Here is a 24,483-nt window from a genome sequence, read left to right as displayed (position 1 = left end):
TTCAAATTACCTCCTCGACGGTTATATACATGGACATCTCCACAACATACCAAAGAAAAAATAGTGATAAATCAAATAGACTACATTATGATAGCAAGGAGGTATCATAATGCTGTTAAATGTACTAAGACGTACCCAGGAGCTGATAAAGGCTCAGATCATAACCCGGTAGTTACTGTGATAGAGACCAAAAAAAGATTAGAAGACCACACAGGAAGGCACTAGATTTAAATAAACTTAGAAACAAAAATATACGACAAGAAACAGGAGAAGAAATAAATGAAAAGCTGCGTTCAGTGCAGCAACAAATTAATGATACAAACAACGTTAACCAAAAATTAAAGTACATAAATACAGCTATACAAACAGCAGGAAAGAAACATCTTACAAAAAAAAACAACAAAGAATAAGGGGTGGATGACACAAGATATACTAGACTTGATAGAACAAAGAAGAAAGATGAAGAATTACCCAGACAAATACAAAGAAATAAATAAATACATAAAAAAGAGAATAAAAGAAGCCAAAGAGGAGTGGATTAAAGAACAATGTGAAGAAATGGAAACCTATGAGAAAAAGTACGATGCGTTCAATATGCACAAAAAAGTAAAAGAGATAACAGGAAGCATAAAGAAATGGCAAATAGGTAAACTTAAAGACAAAATGGAAATCTTATTGTAGATCTAGAGAATAAAATAAAAAGATAGACAGAATACCTGAATGAATTATTTGAAGACGATAGAAACGATAGATATATTGAAAGAAGTAGAATACGCAATAAGAAACGCTAAAAATGGAAAAGCAAATGGACCTGATGAAATTCCTACAGAACTGTTGAAGCTTTTGAATGATAAATCCGTAACCATAATATTAAATTTTGCAGCGAGGAGCTAAAACAGTTTCCCCTCCACTTTCCTATGTCGATCTTTCGAAAGTAACTTCGTTTCTTAATGTTTATAAACAATGGAGATATAATTAACAAAAAAATTGTAGCTAACTTCATTCCTATTATTCATAGGTTTATTTTTTTTTTGTTAAATGTGAGTTTTTTTACCAGCTATTTAATAGTTGTACATACAAGTCTGTAGCTTGAAAAATATAGAAGTTATTACAATTGTTTATAAGTAAAAAACATACCCCTTTTTTAAACGTTTATTTTGTAAATAATTTCGATGAAAACTCAATATTCATTTTACTTTTGAGATAGTATAAGTCTTAAAGAATCCTATGAAATTTGTTAAATGTGGCTAGCATCACTCATAGGGCAAGTTAAATGGTTTAAATAATTAGTCCCAGGGATAAACAAATTGAATATCTTTTAAACTATTTGACCGATCGGGGGGAAATTTCGCACAAATTTAAAGGACGGTAATTCCTCAATGCTGAAAGGTATTAATAATATTTTATTTTGTTAATAAAAAAATTAATTAAATTTATAAATTAGTACAAAAAAACTGCTTTTTGCAAATATCTCCGTAAATTATTTATCAATTTTAATTGAAAAAACGGGGAAATAAAGATATTCTTGATATAAAAAAAATGGTATAAATATTGTTTATTTAAATTATAAGAGAAAAAACTTATAGATAAAAAATCAAATTCTGACCATAAATTATTGTAAAAAAAACGCAAGGTAAAAATAGGAGTATCTTTTTATCTATTCGTTATCTAGTAACCCCCACCTATGTCTTAAAAACTTCCGATATCTGCGAAACATTTTGTAGTGAAATCGATGATTTTTGTATAACCAGACTGGGCTAAAGGTTTTGTAACTAAGAATCAGATAATAATACTTAAAAACAATACATTATTGCGGTTTTGTTTAAAAACCTTAATTAAACAATTACAGTTTTGGCAAATTGTAAGTTGTTGGGTTTTACCAGTACCTAGCAAAATCGAGAATTGGATAAGTTGTCCAACGAAATAATTGATTTTAACTCAATTTGTTAGTTGTTGAATAAAAAATAGATTAATCTTTATCATCTGAACTGTCCTGTGCATTTGATTCCGGTATTCTTTCTGTTATGCCAGGTAATGTTGATAATCCCTGAAACCAACCATGATACTCTTCAGGTATGGTAAGATTCTTGCACAGTTTCAGAAGATCTTTTTTTTTCGTGGTTGTTGATAAAGTCTTTTTAAAACCGACAGTATTAATGACGTTTTTAATATTTGTAATGTTGGTGGATTTTTTAGTTCTTTTAGGTTCACTTTTGCAGAGCATGATTTTTTTAGATTACTCTCATTTATTGTTCCTTCAAAAACAATAATGCAATCAAAATTATCCGAAAGGTCATAATTGTAATAAATCCGACCAAAGTAGCCTTTCACAAATTTTAAGCGTTTGATTTTGAGTCACTTCACTGGTTTTCCGGTTTGGTCAATATTTCTGTTGATAATAAGTTTTTCGGCAAGATCCGTACAGTCATAGAAATCTTTATACTTCATTTCTTTTACGATATATTCCGTTTTTGACACATATATGCCTTTTGCGCGTTTTTCTTGATCTAGCATGGCGGAAAATGTTCATCCACTCGTGTAAGGAGTACTCAGGAATTCATTGAATCTACCTCCATGTGGGTGGGTCCCGTTTCCAAGAACTTTTGCTCTATAATTTCAACATTACTTAACACTTCCATTGCCTAAATCAATAAAGCAGCCACATTTTGATTGCGGTTCCATCCACCGCAAGTATCTGAGAACAGTGTGATATGGGATATATTACTGTTAATGTTGTTCTTTAGATAGTTGAAGATGCAACTTCCTTTCTGTCCAAACGTATCAGTACTCATTATTCGGTAGTTTTGCTTCATAAAAATATAAAAATTATACACAGATATTTTGCGAACGTAGTATAACTGGCTAACATTTCCACATGGGATTTGTAACATTGCTTGCAGGTCGAAAGTCAGTGAAAGAATATTAATGTTTGCTCTTTCTTTATCCTTTGCTTTTGCATTTTGACTTCTTTCTGTCTGTGATCAAATTATTTTTGTTTATATTGTTCTTTATCACCTCCTTTTGCATTGTCATATACAGAACTGATTGAACACTGGTCTTTTCTTGGCTTAAAAAAAGACAAGTTGTACTCTCTGCAAAATATTCTTCTGTGTGTTATTTCAGAAAACAGCACTCACTTATGTTTCTTGCATAGGGCTAGATATAAGCTACACATTTTTGCGATATTTAGATTTTTATCTAAATACTGGCGTTTCGTGCTCTTTCTTCTATAATGCGACTGTTTTCCGCGTTTATCATCACCTGAGAATGTTCCTATACAATCTTTATTATTCACAGCATGCGTAACTACATCCATTGATATACTTAACGTTTTGCAGAAAAAATTTCTGCATACTCGAATTTTGTCATTGCCATTTTCAAAGAAATAATGTTTTGCATTAGATCTTTATGTTGTGTTCTCTTGAAAAATAAAATCTTTCTTTTGTTTAAAATCCATTTTCCAATAATTAGCGCAAAGTACCTGTCGCAGTTCCATGGAAAAATGCTCAGTACATTTGTAGATAGATTTCTCACAATTAACTGGTTTAGGGATTTTGCCATCACGTAAAACATTTATAGTAATATAGGGTAAACACTCTGAACGACGTCTTTTAGCCAAATTTCTTTTCCATTCACTGGAATTACTTGCTTTCCATCTTCTTAAACTGTTTACTTCAGCAATCACTGGTTTTTTAGAAATCTGTGTATTAGATAAAGTTGGACAACTTCCCTCAATATAATTCGGTAATAATACATTTGATAATACTTGAATTTTTGGAGATGAAGAAGGAAATATTTGATTATCTGGTAACATCGTAGGTTCTGTCACACAATGTGAGTCCGTTAATGGCCTGCACTGGACGTTGTTGGATATCTGGTATTACATTTTGCAAAACAGGGTAACCACAAGAGATATCACCCATTTCATCTTGAAAAACTACATAATCTAGTACTTTTTTGCAGGAGGTAACCAAGACGGATCCTCGTCGGAAAAATAAGATCCCAAAACTGCCTCAATCTATTGTAACTTATTTTTTGGTTCCTCATAAAAGCTTTCCTCTGCAATTGTAAAAGGAAAACGACTGTGTAACATCCTAATTAACAAGGTTCTGTAACTGTTTTCTTGTGGCATGTTAAATTTAGTATTGTGTTAAGAAATGTAATTTTCATTACACTAACAATCGTGGCCCAATCCCATTAATACAATACTAAATCCTTATTAAACAAATAACAATCTAAATAAACATAACCTTAAAAAGTACCAACCTGCTTTTTTTAATGCAATATTTGCTAATCGCCGCCCTCTAGATTCCTATTTGTGTGAGACAAAAAAATTTAGTTGTCGATAATAATTATGGGTTAAACATAATTCTCCACAATAATTATAGTTTTAAAGTAAAAACCACGCAGTTCAAAGACGTTGACTTATCAATCATAAGACGCGAAAGAGACTGATAAGACATTTGTTAGGTTTTCGTTCTCATGGATTACTAAGGATATGCGACGTAAGCTTAAGTGGGCCATCAGGCAAAACCCAACAAAAGCATACGTTCGGTTTTAGCTGTACGACTAGCGGTAAAATTGTTTTCAGGGTAATCTGTTGGGAATTGCTAGTAAAGAATTTGCACAAACTGTAGTTGTTGAAAAATTAATCTTATCATAACTTTGCTGACAAATTGCGAATCAATTGTTGGGATCTGTCAGAAGAAAAAAGAGTATAAATTTGTTATGATTGTACAATTAACTCCATTTTGAATTTTTTGTCGGATGTTGGGTTTTGGCAGTAAGGCGACGATATCTCTGTTACACCTTCCTGAATAGTGTTTCTCTCCTTTTTACCTTGTAATTCTCTACATCCAGTAGCATATTTCGTAGATGCTGTTAGTAGAGAACACACTCGCGATCATAAAATCCGGGTCACCTTGAAAATCACCGATATTTCATTTTTAACAAGCTTTATCGTAAATAATATTAACACAAATACAAACTAATTCATGTTTCTGAGAATTATTGCGGTTTCCTTTGTAACAAAGAATTCCAATAGTGCCGATTTCGCGGTAAAGTGCACACTTCCCAAAATGAACGCTACCTGTAACTCCGCTTGTTTTAAATGTCTCGTTTGTACTTCGACATTCTGTTTAAATGCAACGGACAAACGTTTATTATTGCCACCATTAGTGTTTATTAGTGCCATTATTATTGTTTATTTTTTGACAAAAATGCCTTTGACTGTTGTTGAAACGGCACAAATTGTTGCACTTGGGGAAGACGGTCACACTCAACGGCAAGTCGCAAGAACTGTTGGCGTAAGCCTTTCTACGGTTCAACGAGTGCTTCGACGCTTTCAGGAGGCAAGTTTGCTAACCAGGCGACCTGGCTCTGGACGAAGAAGAACGACCAAGGCACTAGATGACCGTTTCCTTGTGTTTCAGGCTTTACGAAACCGGACCTCAAGTGCGGTTATGCATCAAAATCGTCTAAAGGAAGTACGAAATCGCAATTTTAGTGTTGCAACAGTCAGAAGAAGACTTCGTTCTTCTTGACTATCTTCTCGGGTAATGGCTAGAGGACCGCCACTTCGCCGGGTGCCTCGAGTTGCACGACTAGCTTTTGCTCGACAATACGCGCATTGGGGAATTAACGATTGTAGCAAAGTGTTATTCTCAGATGAATCCCGTTTCTGCCTAACTGGATCCGATGGACGTGTAAGAGTTTGGAGGAGAACCGGTGAACGATTTTCACAAGCTTGCATTGTTCCAAGAATGCCATTTGGTGGAGGCTCGGTCATGGCTTGGGGAGGTATATCTTCCGACTTCCACACAGAATAACCCTTCATCGAAAATGGGTCCCTAACCGCACGAAGGTACATTACGGAGATTCCGGAAGAACATGTTATGCCCAACATGGCAGGGCTTGGAGAAAACGCCGTTTTTATGCAGGAAACGTGCGACCGCACGTTGCCAGGATCAGTATGTAATACTTGGACGAAGTTGGAATTACGAGGGTACCCTGGCCAGCTAGGTCTCCGGACCCGAATCCCATCGAACATCTCTGGGACGATTTGAAAAAACGTATTCAAACCCATACACCTCCTCCTAACAACGCACAGCAGCTTAAGGATCTGTTAGTGAGAGAGTGGAATAACATACCACAACATGTAATCCGGAGAAAAATTGAGAGTATGCCCCGTCGTCTGCAAGAGGTTATTAGAGCAAGGGGAGGCAATACACGATATTGGTCATTGAAATTTCACTGATTTTTTACCACGTTCTGTATTTTCCATTTGTTTTCGTATGTCTGTTTTATTAACAATTTGATCTGTTTTCTGTTTTTTTTTTTCAATAAAAACAATAAAAAACCATTTTTTTTTTTTCAAAACAAACATTGATGACAAATAAAAAATACATTAGCCAAAAAAAAAGGTTATTACTGCACCAGAGGCAAAAATATTTAAGAAACTTGAAATTTTCAAGATGACCCGGATTTTATGATCGGGAGTGTATATAAAGTTTATCGAGGCATGTTTAGAAAAGGAGAAAGGTAAAATAAGTAAGTCCTGTTGGTAATTATTGATAAATAAAACTTTTTTTGTATTTCGGATGGATCACAAAAATCATAAATGAGATATAACAAACTTAACACTAAAACTGTCACAACACTAAATATCCATACAAAATGTAACCGTAATAATTATTATCGCGTCTATACGAAGAATACAATAACCACCGTACTGCCCATATATACATAAGGGGTTAGAAAAATATCAGCCGTGCTTCTGAAGGTGTCTGCTCTACGGGACAATAAGGGCATTTCATTCTGCAACAGAATTATTCGATTAGATAGATAAAAATTATAGTTTATCATATATATTAAATAATTGAAGAAAATAGTGATTTAGAAGTACGATGAATAAGGTTTGTTATAAATAAAATTAACAAAACTACGATTCCACATTTTCAAACGTATTCAATGACAACGTTCATATCATCAAAGACAGTAACAATCTATCAATGTAACAAAATAATAGTTATTTAACCAACAAGTGTATTAATAAGGGCGATTAACAATTGAGATATATTAACGCGCGAGCGAAGCGAGTGCGTTAATGTTCGAGATTGTTAATCGCCATTTTAATTCACGAGTTCGTTACAAAACTTTTCCGTCGACCATACTTTTCAGAAATAAAAATATCTTAGTTTAAATTTTTATTTACTTAACGATAAATAATGACATACAATGACAGACAGTACTTACAGCGGCTACTTCATTTTAAATAATTTTTTAGTGGGAATATAAATAGGTATGTTTGGTTGCCTACACCACAGGTAACTGCCAATCACAGAGCGTTAAATGTGGTTAAATTAATTTATACAAGCAATGTATGTTGTATTGCCTATAATGAAATCGTTCATTAATAGAAAATCATTCATTAATAGGGGTCATTAATCAATGATTTTGAGGGCGTTAAAATTAATCATGGATTATGAATTAATCATTAAAATTAATCGTTAAAATTAATCATGAATTAATTAATGGACGGTCGACGGAAAAAGTTATTAAACTCAGTCTCGTTTTATATACAGTGTGGGTTAAATGGAAAAAAAGAACAGTGTTTTTTTCCCATTCTCGAGCTACAGAATAACGGATATATAACATATTTTTAATGTTGGTATACGTCCATTTGACTTAAAATAATGCCGAGGTTAAGATAATGAATAAATGAAAGCAAATAACCGTGACTTATTTGAAATATTCTCCTTCCTGCATAAAGATGAAGTATAGTAGGAAAAGAATGTACTTACTTATTTCCATTGCACAATTTGTTTAATGCGTCGCGTGATATCACATGACCGCAGATCAATTTCATTGGCGGGTTGAACTGCGTCGATTGTTGTCTTAAAATCGGACAAGCAAACATCGAATGATATTTGTTTTCGTTACCTAAGTCGATTTCGATCTGAAATTTAAAAATTTTTCAGTATTTATAGAATCGAAGGTTGTTTTATCAAAATTCATGTAACCATGTAATATTTCAGTGCCCCATTTCTTTGTAGTACATGTATTAGACAGCGACAAAAAAATTGGATGTCCGTAATTATTTTTCAAAGAAAATTGACAACATTATTCACATAATTTCATTCTTGCCTGGAATATAGAGCTAAAGGTGCTATTCCTAAGGAAAGAAATGGTGAATGACGTTAGAATTGTCTCATGGAGTGCCAATTGGTTGCTTAAAAAATTAATTTGTTTCTTGTCTCTGAAAAGTTTAATAACTTGGAGGAACTTCAACGCGAATAACACACACTGGGGCTCTAGAATAAGTACCACTAAGAGTAAGGAGTTTTTATTAGCTATTAAAGAATGAACTGGTACCCCAAGCTACTGGACTACGGTTAGAAAAAAAACCCCTGATTTAATAGACTACTTTATCATTATCATGTTAAGAACGAAAATGGAGAACTGATGATCAACTTCTGCACGAATAACGAACTAAGAATAAACAACACATTTTTTGACCACAAAGACCAACACAAATATACATTTAATAACACCCGTGGACAAAGATCTATGATAGATTATGTTCTAACCAACAGAGATATACATTCATCTAAAATAATCGACGTAAGATGCCTCAACTCAGCAGATATAGATAGCGACCATAGTCTAGTATTATGTAAAATAAGAATAATCCTGAAATACTTCCCACCCAAGAGAGCGGCGCCAACACAAACAAAAATAAAAGTCGAAGGACTAAATCCGGAATCCAAGGGTTACTTATACAGGAAAAGAATACAGAGAAGATCGCTGGGAATGAAATATTAAAAAACGATAACATTGAGGAAAGCTGGGAAAACTCAAAAATAACATAATTAACGCAGCAACAGAATCACTTGGAGAGAGGAAAATAACGAACACCAACGTATCGAAAAAGAAAACACCATGGTTTAGACAGGAAGTGAAGACAAAATGTGAAGAAAAGAAGAAAGTCTTTTTACAATACAGAACACAAAAACCACAACAGGCATACAACCACTATAAACGAATCAGAAATGAAACGAATACTTTAGTTAGACAAATAAAAAAGGAACACTAGAAGAGTTTCTCAAAACAGATGGAACACGATTTCTTTGGAACAAAAAAAGAAATATGGAGAATGATCAGAGGACAAAGAAAAGAGATGAACGAACTAATAAAAACGAAACACATTCAGAAGGAAACATGGGTAGACTATGGGAGGTCAGATATTAGAACAAGTGATGGAGTTTAAATATCTAGGCATCACATTATCTAGCTACGGAAAGCTCGAAACCGAAGTGGAAGATCAAGTAAATAGAGCAAACAGAGCCGCAGGCTGCCTAAATGAAACAATAAACCAAAATAAAAATATCGGGAAAGAAACGAAAGGCAGAATTTACAAAACAGTCATCAGACCAATAATGACATACGTCGCAGAAACACGACCTGACACAGAGAGGACAACAAGGATGTTAGAAACAGCAGAGATGAAAACACTTAGAAAAATTGATGGTAAGATACTATGGGACAGAGCTAGATGTACAGATATACGACGTAGATGCAGGATGGAGAACATCAAGACCTGGGTAAGAAATAGAAGAGTAGAATGGAACGATCATATAAACCGAATGACAACAAATAGAGTAGTAAAGACGGCAAGAGACGGTTCCCCAATAGGAAGATGATCAGTAGGAAGACCACGAAAACGATGGAACGACAACTTACTAGAAGCACATTGAAAAACAGACAGTCATGTCTATATAAAAAAAAGAAGAAATTTTTTCTAAATAAGTTTCTTCTTCTTTATTTATTTGTTGGATCTTGTTATACTTGGTCTTCAAATGAGTTTAGACAATTGTGTACTGAATGAGCACACAATAAAGGATATATACATGTACTAAATTTATTTCACTGGTGGTGAGGTATTAGTTTGAAACAAATAGCACAACACAGGAAATGTAGACTTTTCTCGCTCCCGGGCAACGGCGGAGCTTTTCACAAACCGAAATGTTGCCTCGGTTTAACAAGTAGTATCCAGAAGGGAATTAGAGGATGTTTAAAAGATGTGGGGTCCGGATGAATTTATCATAAACTCAGTTTGTTAATGTTTAAGTGGTTAATCACTGCCTTTAGTTGTTCAAAAGTAAGGTTTTGTAACATATTTTGAGCATTTGAATTTTTTGGTACTCCTAATTTTGTAAGTTCACTTCTCAGATTAAATTGTTTGGATTTTCTTATTGGATATTGAAGAAGAATGTGGTCAAGATCTTCATTCAGAGTATGGGTGGTCTTTTACTCTTAATCTATATAGATGTGAGCCTGTGCAACAATGTCCTGTTCTCATTCTTATTATATTTGTCAAATGTCTTCTATCTATGTATGGGAATTTATGAAACCATGGTTTTTCTGGGAACGTTAATTGTATTTCTGAATACCATTTTCCTTTAATTTGAACTTTTGATTTCCATTGAGTGTTGTGTTCATTTTTTATATTTATTTTTAGAGCTGGCCAGAGTTCTGTGTGGTGTACTTTTATCTCCGGAGGTATCTTAAGACACCTGCGAATGTTTGCCAAATTATCCACATATTCATGTCCCTATATTCCTGAATGACCTGGAATCCAGCACAGTCCATAGTTTTTACCAGTAGAATTGTCCTCAATAAATATTTTTTTGTTTGTAGTGCAATATAATCACTTTTTGAATTAATACCTATGCAATTTAATTTTTGTATAGCGCTTTTAGAATCACTAAAGACAATACAATCTTTGATGCTCCTAGTAAGGCATACAGTTACCCCCTTGTTAATGGCTCCTATTTCTGCTGTACATATATTCATAATTGAAGGCAGCTTGGATGAAAATGAAAAATCTATGTCAGGGATATACACTTCATAACCAGTTTTTGTTTCCTGATCAATTTCGCATTTTGATGCATCAGTGTAAACAAAAATATATTTTCTAGACAATTTCTCAGTAACTATTTTAAATATTGTATTTTGGTTGATACCTGTTTTATTGATGTTTAATTGAATTATGGGTATCTGACCATATATAAGGTATCATAATTTTGTATGAAGTCAGCTATCACATCTGTTTTGTGGACTATGTTTTATATGGTTTTAGATAATCTAATGCTTCTACTAAGTATGAACACTCTATCTGTCTCCAATAACCAAAGTTGTGATTACTTCCCTGGTTTACTTCATGTGTTAACTCAAACAGTGGTAGCTATAAATTTTTGACATGAATTTTGTTGCCATCTCCTTCTAAATTCTAGGGTCATCTCCCCTGTTTCTGGTAACAGGGCTGTAGTGGTGGTTGACTTCATGCATCCTAGAATTAGCCTTAGTGCTTGATATTGTATGGTGTCTAGTTTTTGTAGGGTTTGCTTGCTTGATAGCTTTAAAAATATACTACCAAAGTAAAGATGAGATCATACCAGTCCATAATAGGTTATAAGCAGTGTTGTAGGGTCTCCACCCCACCAAACTCTACAGAAGGACCTCATTACATTGATTCCTTTATTTAAATTGTCCAATTTAAATTTTAAATATATATATATTAGTAGTACTTACCGGCAGTTCGTCCTTTCCATTCCAGATGCCGGTAACCTGTCGCTGCATCATGACCTGTTTAATATTGAGCAAAGCGGGAATGGCAGTGCACCCGGCGTTGATGCAAGTTGTCAGAGGGCTGTTGACGCATACGCCGAGAAGCTGGCAAGCTTCACGCAGAAACAACTCGCAAATTTCTATCCACAGTTCTTGGTCGAGAAGGCAACTATACGGTGAACTATTTATTCCGTTAGGGACGTACAAAAGCATCCCCATCAACGTTTGGATTTCTAAAAGGGATTTTTATTATTATATTTATTTATTTAGTCCAATCTGATCTAGTCTGATCGAGAATTGACTTAAAGAGGTCCTACTATAATTATACCTTCCTGGAATACTGTCCCAATACACATAAATATAAATAAAATGGAAAAGAACTTACCTTTTTCATGTCGATACATGAATTTACTGAAATGTAACCTAGCATAGCAAATCGCATCTGTTTGGTATACCGGACCTTTACGTAGAATTTCGATATACTTTAATCTGTGTAGCATGAACTCCAAAGAAGAATTCTGAGCCTCCAAATTTTCGTGATGTACCGTCGCCCACGCCAGAGCCGGTTCCAAATCTTTCATCTTTAATCTTTCCAAGATGTGATTGATTTCGGTGAAAGGTTCTTTTTCGTGCGTCTCTGGTGTAACGCAGCTTTCTTGAGCGAGTTGTTCAGCTACATCATGCATGCCTTGTCTAAAAATATTCATAGATTAGTTAAATTTTGAAACGCAAGCTAGGCTAGAATCGTGGTAAGATAAAAGAGAAAAGAAAGACTAACTGGATAATCCTTTATCATTGACCTAAAGATATGGTTCTAATTCAGGTGTCAAAGGTTTGCGGCGGTTAGGGATGGATAGGGTCAGGCCATGGAGTTTGGGTGTCTCCATTGTAAAAATTACGCTCACTCTATCCTCTATACTATGGCATTCTGGACGAGCCATACAGTCTGTAGTCAACACCCCGAGGTATGAGCGGGAACATAAAGTGTATTAATACTCACACGTTTATGAAACGGACCTGGAGCATTATAAGGGCCTTCACAAATTACTCTTTTTCAACTTGTTTTGAGTGATATGTCTTTAATCTTTCCTATCAGCCTCTTTTGGCTAACTCTTGTTTCTTCCGACCCCGAATGGCTATTAGGTTTCCGAGGGCAGACGGGTCACTATATTTTCTTCTACCTCATACTCTTCAGTGTGGCGAGTCATTCAGTGTAACGAGTCATTTACCGAGCGATTGCCGGTATAAGCAATTCCCCATTTACTGACCAACGGCTTCGGGCAGATGAGTTGGTAAGTGGTAGGGCGCTCTTTTGTCCTGAGGTTGTGAAATCGGCCTCGAAGGCGAATGAACCAAAGATTTGATCAACGGCATAAGGATGGGGAAGCACAAGTAGGGCAAACACTCTATTAAAGCTCCACAGCGATACGCCCTCATGCATAGTCAATCATGTCACTGCTCAATACAAAAATAAATTCCGGAGTAAGTCCTCCGATCGGGTCACCGGGGAGGACGGTTTTGAGTTTACCAAAAGATAATAAATTGAAGTGCAGAAAGAATATCAAGATCTGCACATGGAATACCAAAACTTTATACAAAGCAGGAAAAATCCACAATGCAATACAGGAGATGAAGAGAATGCATATTGAAATCATGGGAATAGCAGAAATGAGATGGCCAGATTCTGGAGAAATACAAATAGAAGATCACAAGGTATATCACTCGGAAAAAAGTGATGGATCACATGAATATGGAGTCGAAATAATCGTATCGCCCAAGGTTGGCAAAGCGGCAGGCCCTGATAATATACAAGCAGAACTACTCAAACTAATGGATAACGAATCAACAGCAATAATCGCATCAACAACATATACAACTCCTGGAGAAATACCAACAGAATGGCTGAAATCTGAGTTTATTGCACTTCCAAAAACAACAGGAGCCAAAAAATGCGAAGATTACCGTACTATAAGCCTCATGGGTCATCTCCTAAAATTGTTCCTAAAGATAAGTCATAAGAGAATCTACAAGCTGTGTGAAAGTCAAATTTCCCCCAACCAGTTCGGGTTCACAAATGCTGCTGGCACTAGAGAGGCTTTGTTCTCAGTACAATTCTTATTCCAGAGATGCAGAGAGGTCAACTGCGACGTATACGCATGTCTGGTTGATTACGAGAAAGCGTTTGATCGAGTACCTACAGCACGCTAAGATGAGGCAAATACTAAAAGAAACAGGAATTAACAACCAAGATCTGAAAATAATTAGAAATCTTTACTGGAATCAAATCGCAAATCTCAGAGTTGAAGGTGAACTTCAATCTTCAATCTGTATTCTGAAAGAATATTTATCGAAGCTTTGCAAAAAAATTGAAAAAGGTATTCTACTAAATGGTTACTGGCTAAACAACATCAGATATGCAGATGACACTATAGTATTTGCGGACAACTTAGAAGACCTACAAGTTCTTATGAACAAAATCACGTATTACAGTCAACAATATGGACTCAATATAAACGTTAAGAAGACAAAGCTTATGATAATTAGCAAGAAAAGGATATCAAAAGGTCAACTCTACGTCAACCAATCCCCTGTAGAAAGAGTGACTCACTACAACTACCTCGGCACCATAATAAATGAAGAATGGACCAATAACCAGGAGATTAGAGCACGCATCGGAAAAGCTAGATCCACCTTCAATCGGATGGGGGTCTTCTTCAAGAGTCACAACCTCTCTCTTGATACAAAAGTAAGAATTCTGCGATACTACGTCTTCTCTGTCCTTTTTATGGTGTTGAAACGTGGACCTTGAACGAAGTTATGCGCAGAAAACTGGAAGCATTTGAGATGTGGCTATATCGGAGAATGCTGAAGATCCCGTGGGCGAAGGGCCTCAGAAGAATGAATAAGAACCGAGAGGTACTGACCACAATCAAATCTCGAAAGTTACAGTTCTTCGGACATATTATGCGAAATGAATCCAGATATGCTCTCCTTCAAGCCTCCCTACAAGAAAAAATATTTGGAAAACAAGGTCCAGGAAGAAGAAGAACATCTTGGTTAAAGAACCTCAGAATCTGGTTCAATACAACATCTGTGCAGCTGTTCTGCGCTGCTGCAGATAAAATAAAGATTGCCATGATGATTTCCAACATTCGTAACGGATAGGCACATCAAGAAGAAGAAGGGATGGGAAAATTTTTAAGAGGCAGGCATTAAAATCAACGGAATGAATGTCAACAATTCCAGATATGCAAACGACATTGTTTCCAATAAAAAAGAGTTGCAACACATTTTAGACAGGGTGGTCGAAGCAGGTGATGAATATGGCTAAAACTGAATACTTCTTATGGTTATCAGCAAAACGGAGTTACAACCAATGAACATGAAATCGTATGGAATAAAGTTAGAAAGAGTCAAAAATATCACCAAGATATGACGCCGAGGTCTGGATAATAATAACGATAACTGGAATATGAACAAAGAAATAATAATCAGCATTGAAAAAGACAAAGCTGCCTTCTATAAACTAAAGAAAATTCTTATTTAGATATTACATTAAACCTTCTTCTTCTTCTTCAGGTACCATCTCCGCTACGGAGGTTGGCAATCATCATAGCTATTTTAATTTTTGAGGCAGTAGCTCTAAAAAGTTGTTTTGAGCTGCATCCAAACATATGCATTCTCTTAGGTTCTTGTGACATGAAATTCGTCTTCTTCCGATGCTTCTTCTGCCATCTATCTTTCCTTGCATTATGAGTCGCAGGATGCCATACTTCTCGCCCCGCATCACATGTCCGAGATACTGTAGCTTTCTTTCTTTAATTGTAAGTTCAACTTCCTTCTCTTTACCTATTCTTCTCAGTACTTCATTATTCGTAACTCTATCTACCCAGGAAACCCTCATAATTCTTCTATAGGTCCACATTTCAAAGGCGTTGTCGTCTCATTGTGTCTAGATTTAACGTCCATGATTCCACTCCATAGTGTAGTACATTGTATACGTAACATTTTGTTAAGCGTACTTTAAGAGCTAATGTTAAATCTTTGCCACATAGGACCTTTTTCATTTTTATAAAATTAGAATGTGCTTTTTCGATTCTGACTTTGATTTCTGCAGTGTAGTCATTATTTTCTGTTATAAGTGTTCCCAGGTAAGTGTACTTTTTTACTCTTTCGATCTGCTGGCCTTCTACTGTCAAGATTAAACCTTAAGATCAGATTAATACCCTGGTATATATTCTCCACATTACTGTATGGCATACAGAGCTGGACCCTTACAAACACTAATGAAGAAATTGAAAATCTGTGAGATGTGAAACTACCAACTAATATTACGGATAAGTAAAATTGCTTCAAAAATGTCTTCTTCTTCTTCGTATGCGATCATCACGACCATGTGATGATCGCGTTCTGTGCATTTTCTTGACTTAAAACTTTTACCTCTTACGTAGGGGAGGCAAACACGCATCGTTCCATAAATAGCCCCCCGTGTCCCCCGAAACATAATTTTTTAACGCGGATAATTTTTTTCTGCTTTAATTAATTAACCAGCTAATTTTATATTTCTTACATAAACAGATAGAATAGAAATATAATTAATTACCTGTAAAAATGTTGACAAATAACTTTATTAATAAGGTTAATTTTATCAGGATTGTTGAACATCTCTTCTCTACTGGTAGCAGCGAAATCTGCTGTGAAATTGCGATCTATCGCTTTTCCTACTTTCGAAACCGTACTATGTAAATCTCGGTGATCGGTTGCCAATTTAGATATTGTCTCTTTTATCTTGACCATGTTCTGCTTCAAGATATCAACTTGGAGCTCAGTTAAAACATGTTCGCTTCCACCTAAAAAAAAAAAAACAAAATTCACAAAAAGGTTTTAACATAACTTTTACTTTTGTCACAGTTAAGAATTAAAATTGATAATCTAGTAGTAAATATCCGAGATATTCAAAAACGCCATGACATGTATTAGGTTCAGAGGAATACATTTTGGTTTCAACAAGATACCTAGCAATAATGCTGAATTTATTGGAAATTATTTAAATGAAAAATTTTATAATTGGTGGATTTGAACATAAGTCTACAGTTATATCAAGAAATACAAAAGTAAAACTCTACAAAACAATAATACGCCCAGTCCTAACATATGGTTCAGAAACCTGGACTTTAACAAAAAGTAATGAAAACATGTTAGGATGTTTCGAAAGAAAAATACTAAGGCGCATCTATGGAGCGGTAAATGAAAATGGTGTCTGGAGAAGACGATACAATTTCGAACTCTATAGGATATATCAGGAACCAGATATCGTAAAACACATAAAGATAGGACGTCTGAGGTGGGTAGGCCATGTAATGCGGATGGAGCAAACCGATCCAGCTAGAAAAACGCTCCTTGATAGACCTATTGGTCAAAGAAGAAGAGGAAGACCCAGAACAAGATTCCTAGATAACATCGATGAAGACATGAGAAATATGGAAATACGTGCTTGGCGGAGGAAGGCGATGGATAGGGACGACTGGAGAAAAATTCTTGGGGAGGCTAGGACCCACACAGGGTTGTAAAGCCAAAATGATGATGATGGATTTGAACATATGGTTCTCGCTCACCATGTAGCATTTCGATTTACCTCGTATATATTAAAACACCGAAAAATATTCTTTTTGCGTCTCCGAGATTGATAATATAAACATTTTTAATTTGTTTATATAACACAAATTGCTACTCGTTTGATATTGATTCCGCTTTAGGATATTTTGTGCATCAAATAAACAGAAATATTTCTGTTTATGTTTTGTTTATACCGAGTTGGAAGGATGAGATCACTCTCGATGAACCGCTGCCAAAGCAGCCGGTTTCATTGTTTTCATAATAAAATTCGTTATTTGTCCTCGGGAATTCAGTAATGTGTAGTGTAGTAGCAGTTAAAGGAGAAACAGATGTGATTCGAGGCAGTTAAGATCTCAGCATGTAGTTTTTTCAAAACCGGCAATTTTTTTGCTTGATTTCATGGGTTAGGAGGTGAATTTAAACTCAAAATGCTATTTGGCAGTCTTTTTTCAGTGAGTTAGTTAATCACCGATTTGTTGTGTTAGAAACAGCGTTTCCAACATTGTTTATTTTGTAGTCATTGTAATTGGAATATCCGATGGTAAGTATAGACGATTGCGAGCACGCTCCCACGATAATGAGATACGGTAGGTCGAAAAGACTTTAAAGGTTCAACGATCGGTTGTTTGTCAATAAAATTTCAGAGCTGGTTGGTGCCCTCGTTAGTCTTGTTTGGGAACAATAACATGATTATTAGTTCCTCTAATATTTTTCAAAAATCGATCATTACTTTTGTCATAGCCTAACATGGCAAGGAAAGAAGTTTTACATACTTGCATATCTAATCCGTTAGCATCTCGTAAATAATATTTGTAGGAATACTTCCGACAAGAATCAGTTCCAACAGTATTTTTTCTCTTGTTTATTTGTTTAACATTACCGTGCACAAACAAATGTTGAGCTTGGTTGTTAAGTTCCCAATACTGCTTGTTAACATCTTCTCGTCTCGCTTCCTTTATCAGTTCTGAACACTTCAGCATGCAGATGTTTTTATTACAGGATTTTTTTTATTTTGTGGTCACTAGCGACATGATAATTTCTGCTTTTTTCTCTCAGCAAGTGCTATCTCAATTTTTGTACTCTTTCTAATTGTTCCCTTTGTGGTGTACATCTTAGCGTAATTGTTTTCAGCAATGTTTATGGACGAAGTGATCATGTAGTCAACCATAAACTTGAGTAATCGATAAATAGATGCATCTGCTTCGACTAAACTTTTATTATCAGACATAGCTGGAGTGTGGGGCAGGCAGTTGTCATTTTCATCACTGATACAGCTTTCTTGTGCAGACGCTGCAAACGTGGACTCGCTACAAAAACTGTCTTGCTATGGATCGTAGTCGGGATCATTGTTAACATTTTTGGTATTCACAAGCTTTTTATTTCCATGTAGGCGTTCTCTTAATTGTCTATTTAAGGCAAGATTAACCATTTGACAACCACAGCTGGTGGAAGGGTTGGTGGTCATACCAGAATAAAACAAAACAATACTTTATACACTTTTAATAGGTTACTAAATAACTGTAACTAACCTAACCACTGCAATCATGAGTTAATTTGATAAACACTCAAAAGTGCTAAAACAGGAGTACATAATATGTAGCTTTTTCCTTAATTAATCAGTAATAGAATCATTTACAGATTATATTAAACTGTTTAAGCGAGTTTTTTACATTGAAGATTTTGCAGTTACATTTACAGTAAGTTCCAGCTTCAGCACAGTTAATGTAATGAAAATAAAAACGGAACTAAATATAAGAGGCACTTAAACCAATCATGGAGGTACTATTATCTGGCACAATAAATAATAATGATTAATTAACTATTATTAATTAACTCAACTATTATTATTAACTATTAAATATTTCCTATTTTATTTATTAAACTATTATTAATAAATATGATTAATTATAAATGATTAATAATATAACATTTGGGTACTTACTTCGAGGTATAAATCAAATTTTCTACACAGAAAACTGGCATTAATGGAAACAAACACTTCCGATTTTTATGTTGTTGTTTTAAGGTGTAATGCTGAATATGTCCTATCTATCATTAAGGGCGTGCTAGATTTTGGGTGGCATTACATGTTGCAATACTGAATGTCCTATCTGTTACAATAGGACACTTCAGGTTTGTACAGATCAGATATGATGTAATACTTAGTAATCAGGTTTTAGTTTGAACTTAGGACAACAAGCATCACTTCAGAACAGCTATTTAATGACAGATAGGACAATTTAGCTTTGAAGGGAAGACAAAGAATGCTTTTTGCTGCCACCCAGTACTGTTAGAACCAAAACTGCGATTTTGTCAGCTAGGACCTTTCAGCTTAGCAGGGCAGTATTAAACTCTGCTGTTTTTGACATTTTTTACTAATAATCCTGTATCTTACTAATGTGGGAAACTATTATGATTTGATTGGTTAAGCGTTACTTTAAATAAAAAAAAAATTGTTATGAAATCTTAACTACTATTTTTCTATTTCTTCTAGTTTTCGGTATACCCTGCAAAACATACCAATTTAGGACATCCTGTACAGTGGCCATGTTTAAACACAATAATCTTTCTTTCTCTTGTAGAATAATAAATTTCTTTGTATAAAATTTTCTAAGATGCCCCTGGCCCAAGTATAAATATTTCCCCATTCTGTTTACATTGTGAGATATACTTAAAGGAAAAATTCCAAAATCCAGTTTGTAACTGTGACTTTAAATATGGTTTTATTGATTTGTACATGTTATTTCTACAATTGTATAAATAGTTTGATTCAAGGTCGTTTTGTGATATGTTTAATGAGAAATTTGGGTTGTTCTGGTTGCGAGAACAGGTTAGATTTAAAAAGGGTGGCATAGGTAGCTAGCCGATATCAGGGGGGAATGAATTCAATTAGAGGTTGAAAAATTTGGTCAAAGGGAACGGTCTTGCGAAAAACTGGCATATTTGTCAAAGAATAAGTGATGTACTCAAAGTGTACTCAAAGTAACGTGTCAACTCTGATAGGGGTAATCACTGTTTTTTTTAATTGTAAGCCTCTCACCATGAGATATTTGAAAAACAGCGTTCCTAATAAATCTCTACATGTTCCATTGTCCAGTTCCTTAAGAAGCTGTTTCCAAGGTGTGCAGTGTCCCAATTTCAAGAGATGAATTTGTTTGTGTGGCAGGGAATTTAAATTCGAGTTCCCAACCTCAGAAATCTTAGAGTGTATACAGTGAAATCCAGGTAACTTTTTTGTTTGAACTCTTAAGTAAAAATAAACAGTTTAAAATAATAATTGCTTTCATAACAATTTAAATTTTTATTAATTAAAATTGTAAATCTTAGGGTGTGGTCTTAGCTATCATTTTATTTGTTCTGTTTTTAAATTTGGCGTTGACATAATATGATAGCTTAGTTTTATTTTTTTACATTAGTTTTTGTTTTTGAAAAAGGTTAACCTTGATACATCTTCTTCTTCTTCTAATGGCGCTACAACCCTTTGTGAGTCTTGGCCTGCTTAACAATGTTCTTCCATTCTGCCCTGTCGGATACTTTCCTTCGCCACTGCCTGATGTTCATGGTTTTAAGATCCCTCTCTACGTCGTCTATCCATCTTTTACGGGGCCTTCCTCTTGTTCTGTTTCCTTGGGGCTTCCATCTCTGGACTACTTTTACAGCTCGATTATCTGGCATTCTTTCTAGGTGACCAAGCCAGTTTAGTCTTTGTGACTTTATAAATCTGACAACATCTGCGCTCTGCATTAGTTCATCCAGCTCGTGGTTCATTTTAATTCTCCACGAACTATCTCTGCATTGGGTTGGTCCAAATATCTTCCTTAGTATTTTGCGCTCAAATATTCTCAGTTGATTTTCATCAGTGGTTGAGAGGGTCCACGTTTCACATCCATATGTGACCACTGGTCTAATTACTGTTTTGTAGATTCTCAGCTTAGACTCACGATTCAGTAAATTACTTTTCATAAAGTCTTTGTATGCATAAAAGCACTTATTACCGCTAAGAATCCGTGCTTGTATTTCTTGACTGATGTTGTTGTTGTCATTTAGTATTGAGACTAGGTAAGGAAAAGTGGAGGCATATTTGTAGGTATGGTTGTCTACCTTCAGATTTTCATGTTCATTCGATTTTGTGCACTCCATATATTTTGTTTTGCTTTCATTTATATATAGACCAAACATAGCAGCTTCTCACCTAACCTAACCTTGATACATAGTTTATTTAAAAAGATAATTTTTATTTGTAATGATTTACTTCTGCCACAGTTTATAGTCCAGTAACATTGGTAAGTTTTTTAGCAACAGAGTTTTGTAAACAAAAAGGACATGTAAGTTTTTCTTTGTTATTTTTATATTTATCTTTGTAAGTATTTATATAGTAAGTATTTTGTGCCATTTAGTGAGACAGTAATAAATGTAAATATAAGGTTGAATGCTTGAATAAATGAACTTTGATCAAATAAAAGGCATATATCGAGCACAGTTTAATTTAATCTTGCCCAAATACTTTCGATCCCTAGATCATCTTCAGGGGCATTTCGTCAATATTCATTGACGAAATGCCCCTGAAGATGATCTAGGGATCGAAAGTATTTGGGCAAGATTAAATTAAACTGTGCTCGATATAAGCCTTTTATTTGATCAAAGTTCATTTATTCAAGCATTCAACCTTATATTTACATTTATTACTGTCTCACTAAATGGCACAAAATATTCATTGACGAAATGCTCCTGAAGATGATCTAGGGATCGAAAGTACTTGGGCAAGATTAAATTAAACTGTGCTCGATATACGCCTTTTATTTGATCAAAGTAATAAATGTGTTTAATTTATTTCTCTGAACCATTTTGTCTTTTTATTTTAGAAAAGTCTCCTAACCTCTTTTAGTGTGTTTTTAGGAAGTAAGAACCTTTTCTTTCCTCCAGCAGGAAGTTTTCTTGAAGCGGCGTTCCATTTCAAATAGCTAGAGGGAACTCTTGTGTTTTATTTGTCTGTTTGTTCCTGGAGATCCGTGTAAGTACCCCTTTGTTTCATATTTTTGTAGTTGCCCCAATCCGACCCCTTGCCATTCAACTTATCGATGACCCCAACTCTCCAAATAAGCAATGAGTGCCATTCACACAAGTATCGTTTATTTTGTTTGCCCTATCTCTACCCCAATAATTTCTGTCTTAATTTTCAATGCCCTATAATTATACCCTATGTGGTAAGCAAAATAAAATCGTTATACTCTCTCTTTCACCCTTGTGGAATATTGGGCGCTTATGCATTTTTGGCCAAAAGTTTAAGATTGATGACTGGTCCGGTCAGCACAAAACACAAACAAACACAATAACCCTGTCAGCCACAATAGTATGCACCATCCATAGTAAAAACATGATGTGCTCCTATCTAGTGTATACAGGCTAAATGTGTTAAAAAGGTCATTTATATAGGATTACTCTTTAAAAATATTTATAAACATCATGCAGTGAAAACATATCATTTTTTGGATATATAATAACTTAAAACTTAATGATGTCAAAAATATCAAATGAGACAGTTGCTAAAATTTTATATACAATAATGAAAGATAAAGCCATTGGACCATATGATACCCTTGATGAAATATAGGTATGGAAACAAAACACAAATCGCAGGTAGTTACACAATTTTTGTATACCTTGTATTGGCAATTATAGAAATTAATTAACTAAAATCTCTCCTTAAGATCAAACTTGTTTGTATACTGTCGAAATCTACACTATTATACTCTCATTAAAATTATCAAATTTATCAAAAAATATTAGCATTATCAAAATCTAATTATTCTTACAAATTAGAAAGTTATTGTTATTTAGAATATTAAAATATAAATCGGTTTTAACATTTGTATAAGATTAACAATACATTATAGGAATTTAGAAATACCTATTATGGGAATTTAAAGAAAAAATGAAGTGAGAAGAATGTAAAATTAGCACATCTTACATATATTTACTTTATTACAGATCTATTAAATACTAATAAAGACAATAATGCAACTAGACACTTTTGGTAAAAGTATAAATATTCTTTGTTCTAAATAAAAATATCCACTTGTGCACTTACTATTATCATACTCCTCTTTTAAGTTCTGAATCTGGTTTACGAGATCCGAGAGAACCCTTTTGGCGTGCTCATTTATATTTCCAAACTTCGAACAAACTTTATCAATTTCTCTTTCCACTGCTTGACAAGCTTCCATGTTTGCTTTTGCTTTTGGTTTGTTTAGTGTTATTTATTTCTACTACTTTTTGTTTTGATGTGGATCTCACTTAACTGTAATCATCTGGTTGTAATCGAATCATACGCGAGGAACCGATTTACTAATCGTGATCATTCGATATTTTCTTTCGAATAGTAGTGGACCCAGACGTCCCAGACCCAATGACGTCTACTAATATATACTTCATCTAATTTACATACCGTTGTACGTCATCAGCGTCATAGTCCGTGTGGTCACATGATACCAACACGAAATATTTAGACGGTAGGTGTGTTCTTTTTTAGAATCACTTTGCCGAGTACACTGGCATTACAGCCACTAGAGATATTTTATTATATACGCGTAGAAATAATATTTAAAGATTTATATTAAAGTTAACTTAAAGAAATACACAATAATATGTTTCATTTAATTTGTATAAATGCATTATAAAGCGTTTTTATGAAGAACATTTGTTCGGAACAGACTGTAACTGTAATCGAACGAAGGTGATACTTTGGCATAAATTGGTAACTTATTTGACAGTTGCGGTGTTGACTAATGTTAATAAGTAATGAAAAAAGTGTTGTGTTTGTTTAAGTATTCCATTTTACATCTTTATACGACGCATACAAGCGGCTCAAATTGTTTTTAACAAGATTATTTTTTAACTCTTGTTTTGTTTGTATTTATTTACAATAAATATTAATTTGTTTTGTTGTATAATCCACTTTTGCAATAATTGTGACCTATTTGATTTAAAATGGATTCAGGATTTTTTTATACTTTGACAACTATGTCAACTTAAATCTATGTCAATGATAAATAATGAATGAATGACGTGCAACGGTAAGTAAATTAGATGGACTGTAACATTATAAATATTATTCATCATGATTTATCATAATGAGTAAATGAGTGGACCTACGACCTATGGGAAAAATGTTAACTTAAGAATAGCTGTTAGGAAATTTACAATGAGCCTAATTCAGTCGTGAATTATGGTTTAGTCCCA

General features: G+C 34.4%; 1 protein-coding gene across 1 annotated transcript; it reads right to left on the bottom strand.

Annotated features, from left to right (window-relative positions):
- Positions 1–6,566: 6,566 nt before the first annotated feature.
- Sou (required for meiotic nuclear division 5 protein souji) lies at positions 6,567–23,599 on the bottom strand. Its single transcript, XM_072536044.1, has 6 exons — positions 23,333–23,599; positions 16,232–16,478; positions 12,014–12,321; positions 11,593–11,861; positions 7,803–7,957; positions 6,567–6,816 (listed from the first exon to the last, which is right to left on the bottom strand). The coding sequence occupies exons 1-6, from the start codon at positions 23,466–23,468 to the stop codon at positions 6,753–6,755; spliced, it is 1,179 nt and encodes a 392-aa protein (XP_072392145.1). The 5' UTR covers positions 23,469–23,599; the 3' UTR covers positions 6,567–6,752.
- Positions 23,600–24,483: the final 884 nt, after the last annotated feature.

Source organism: Diabrotica undecimpunctata, chromosome 1 (assembly GCF_040954645.1).
Source record: "Diabrotica undecimpunctata isolate CICGRU chromosome 1, icDiaUnde3, whole genome shotgun sequence".
NCBI classification, from domain to species: Eukaryota; Metazoa; Arthropoda; class Insecta; order Coleoptera; family Chrysomelidae; genus Diabrotica; species Diabrotica undecimpunctata.
The sequence above is the reverse complement of the archived record's forward strand: the minus strand, read 5'-3'. Positions and strand labels throughout refer to the sequence as shown.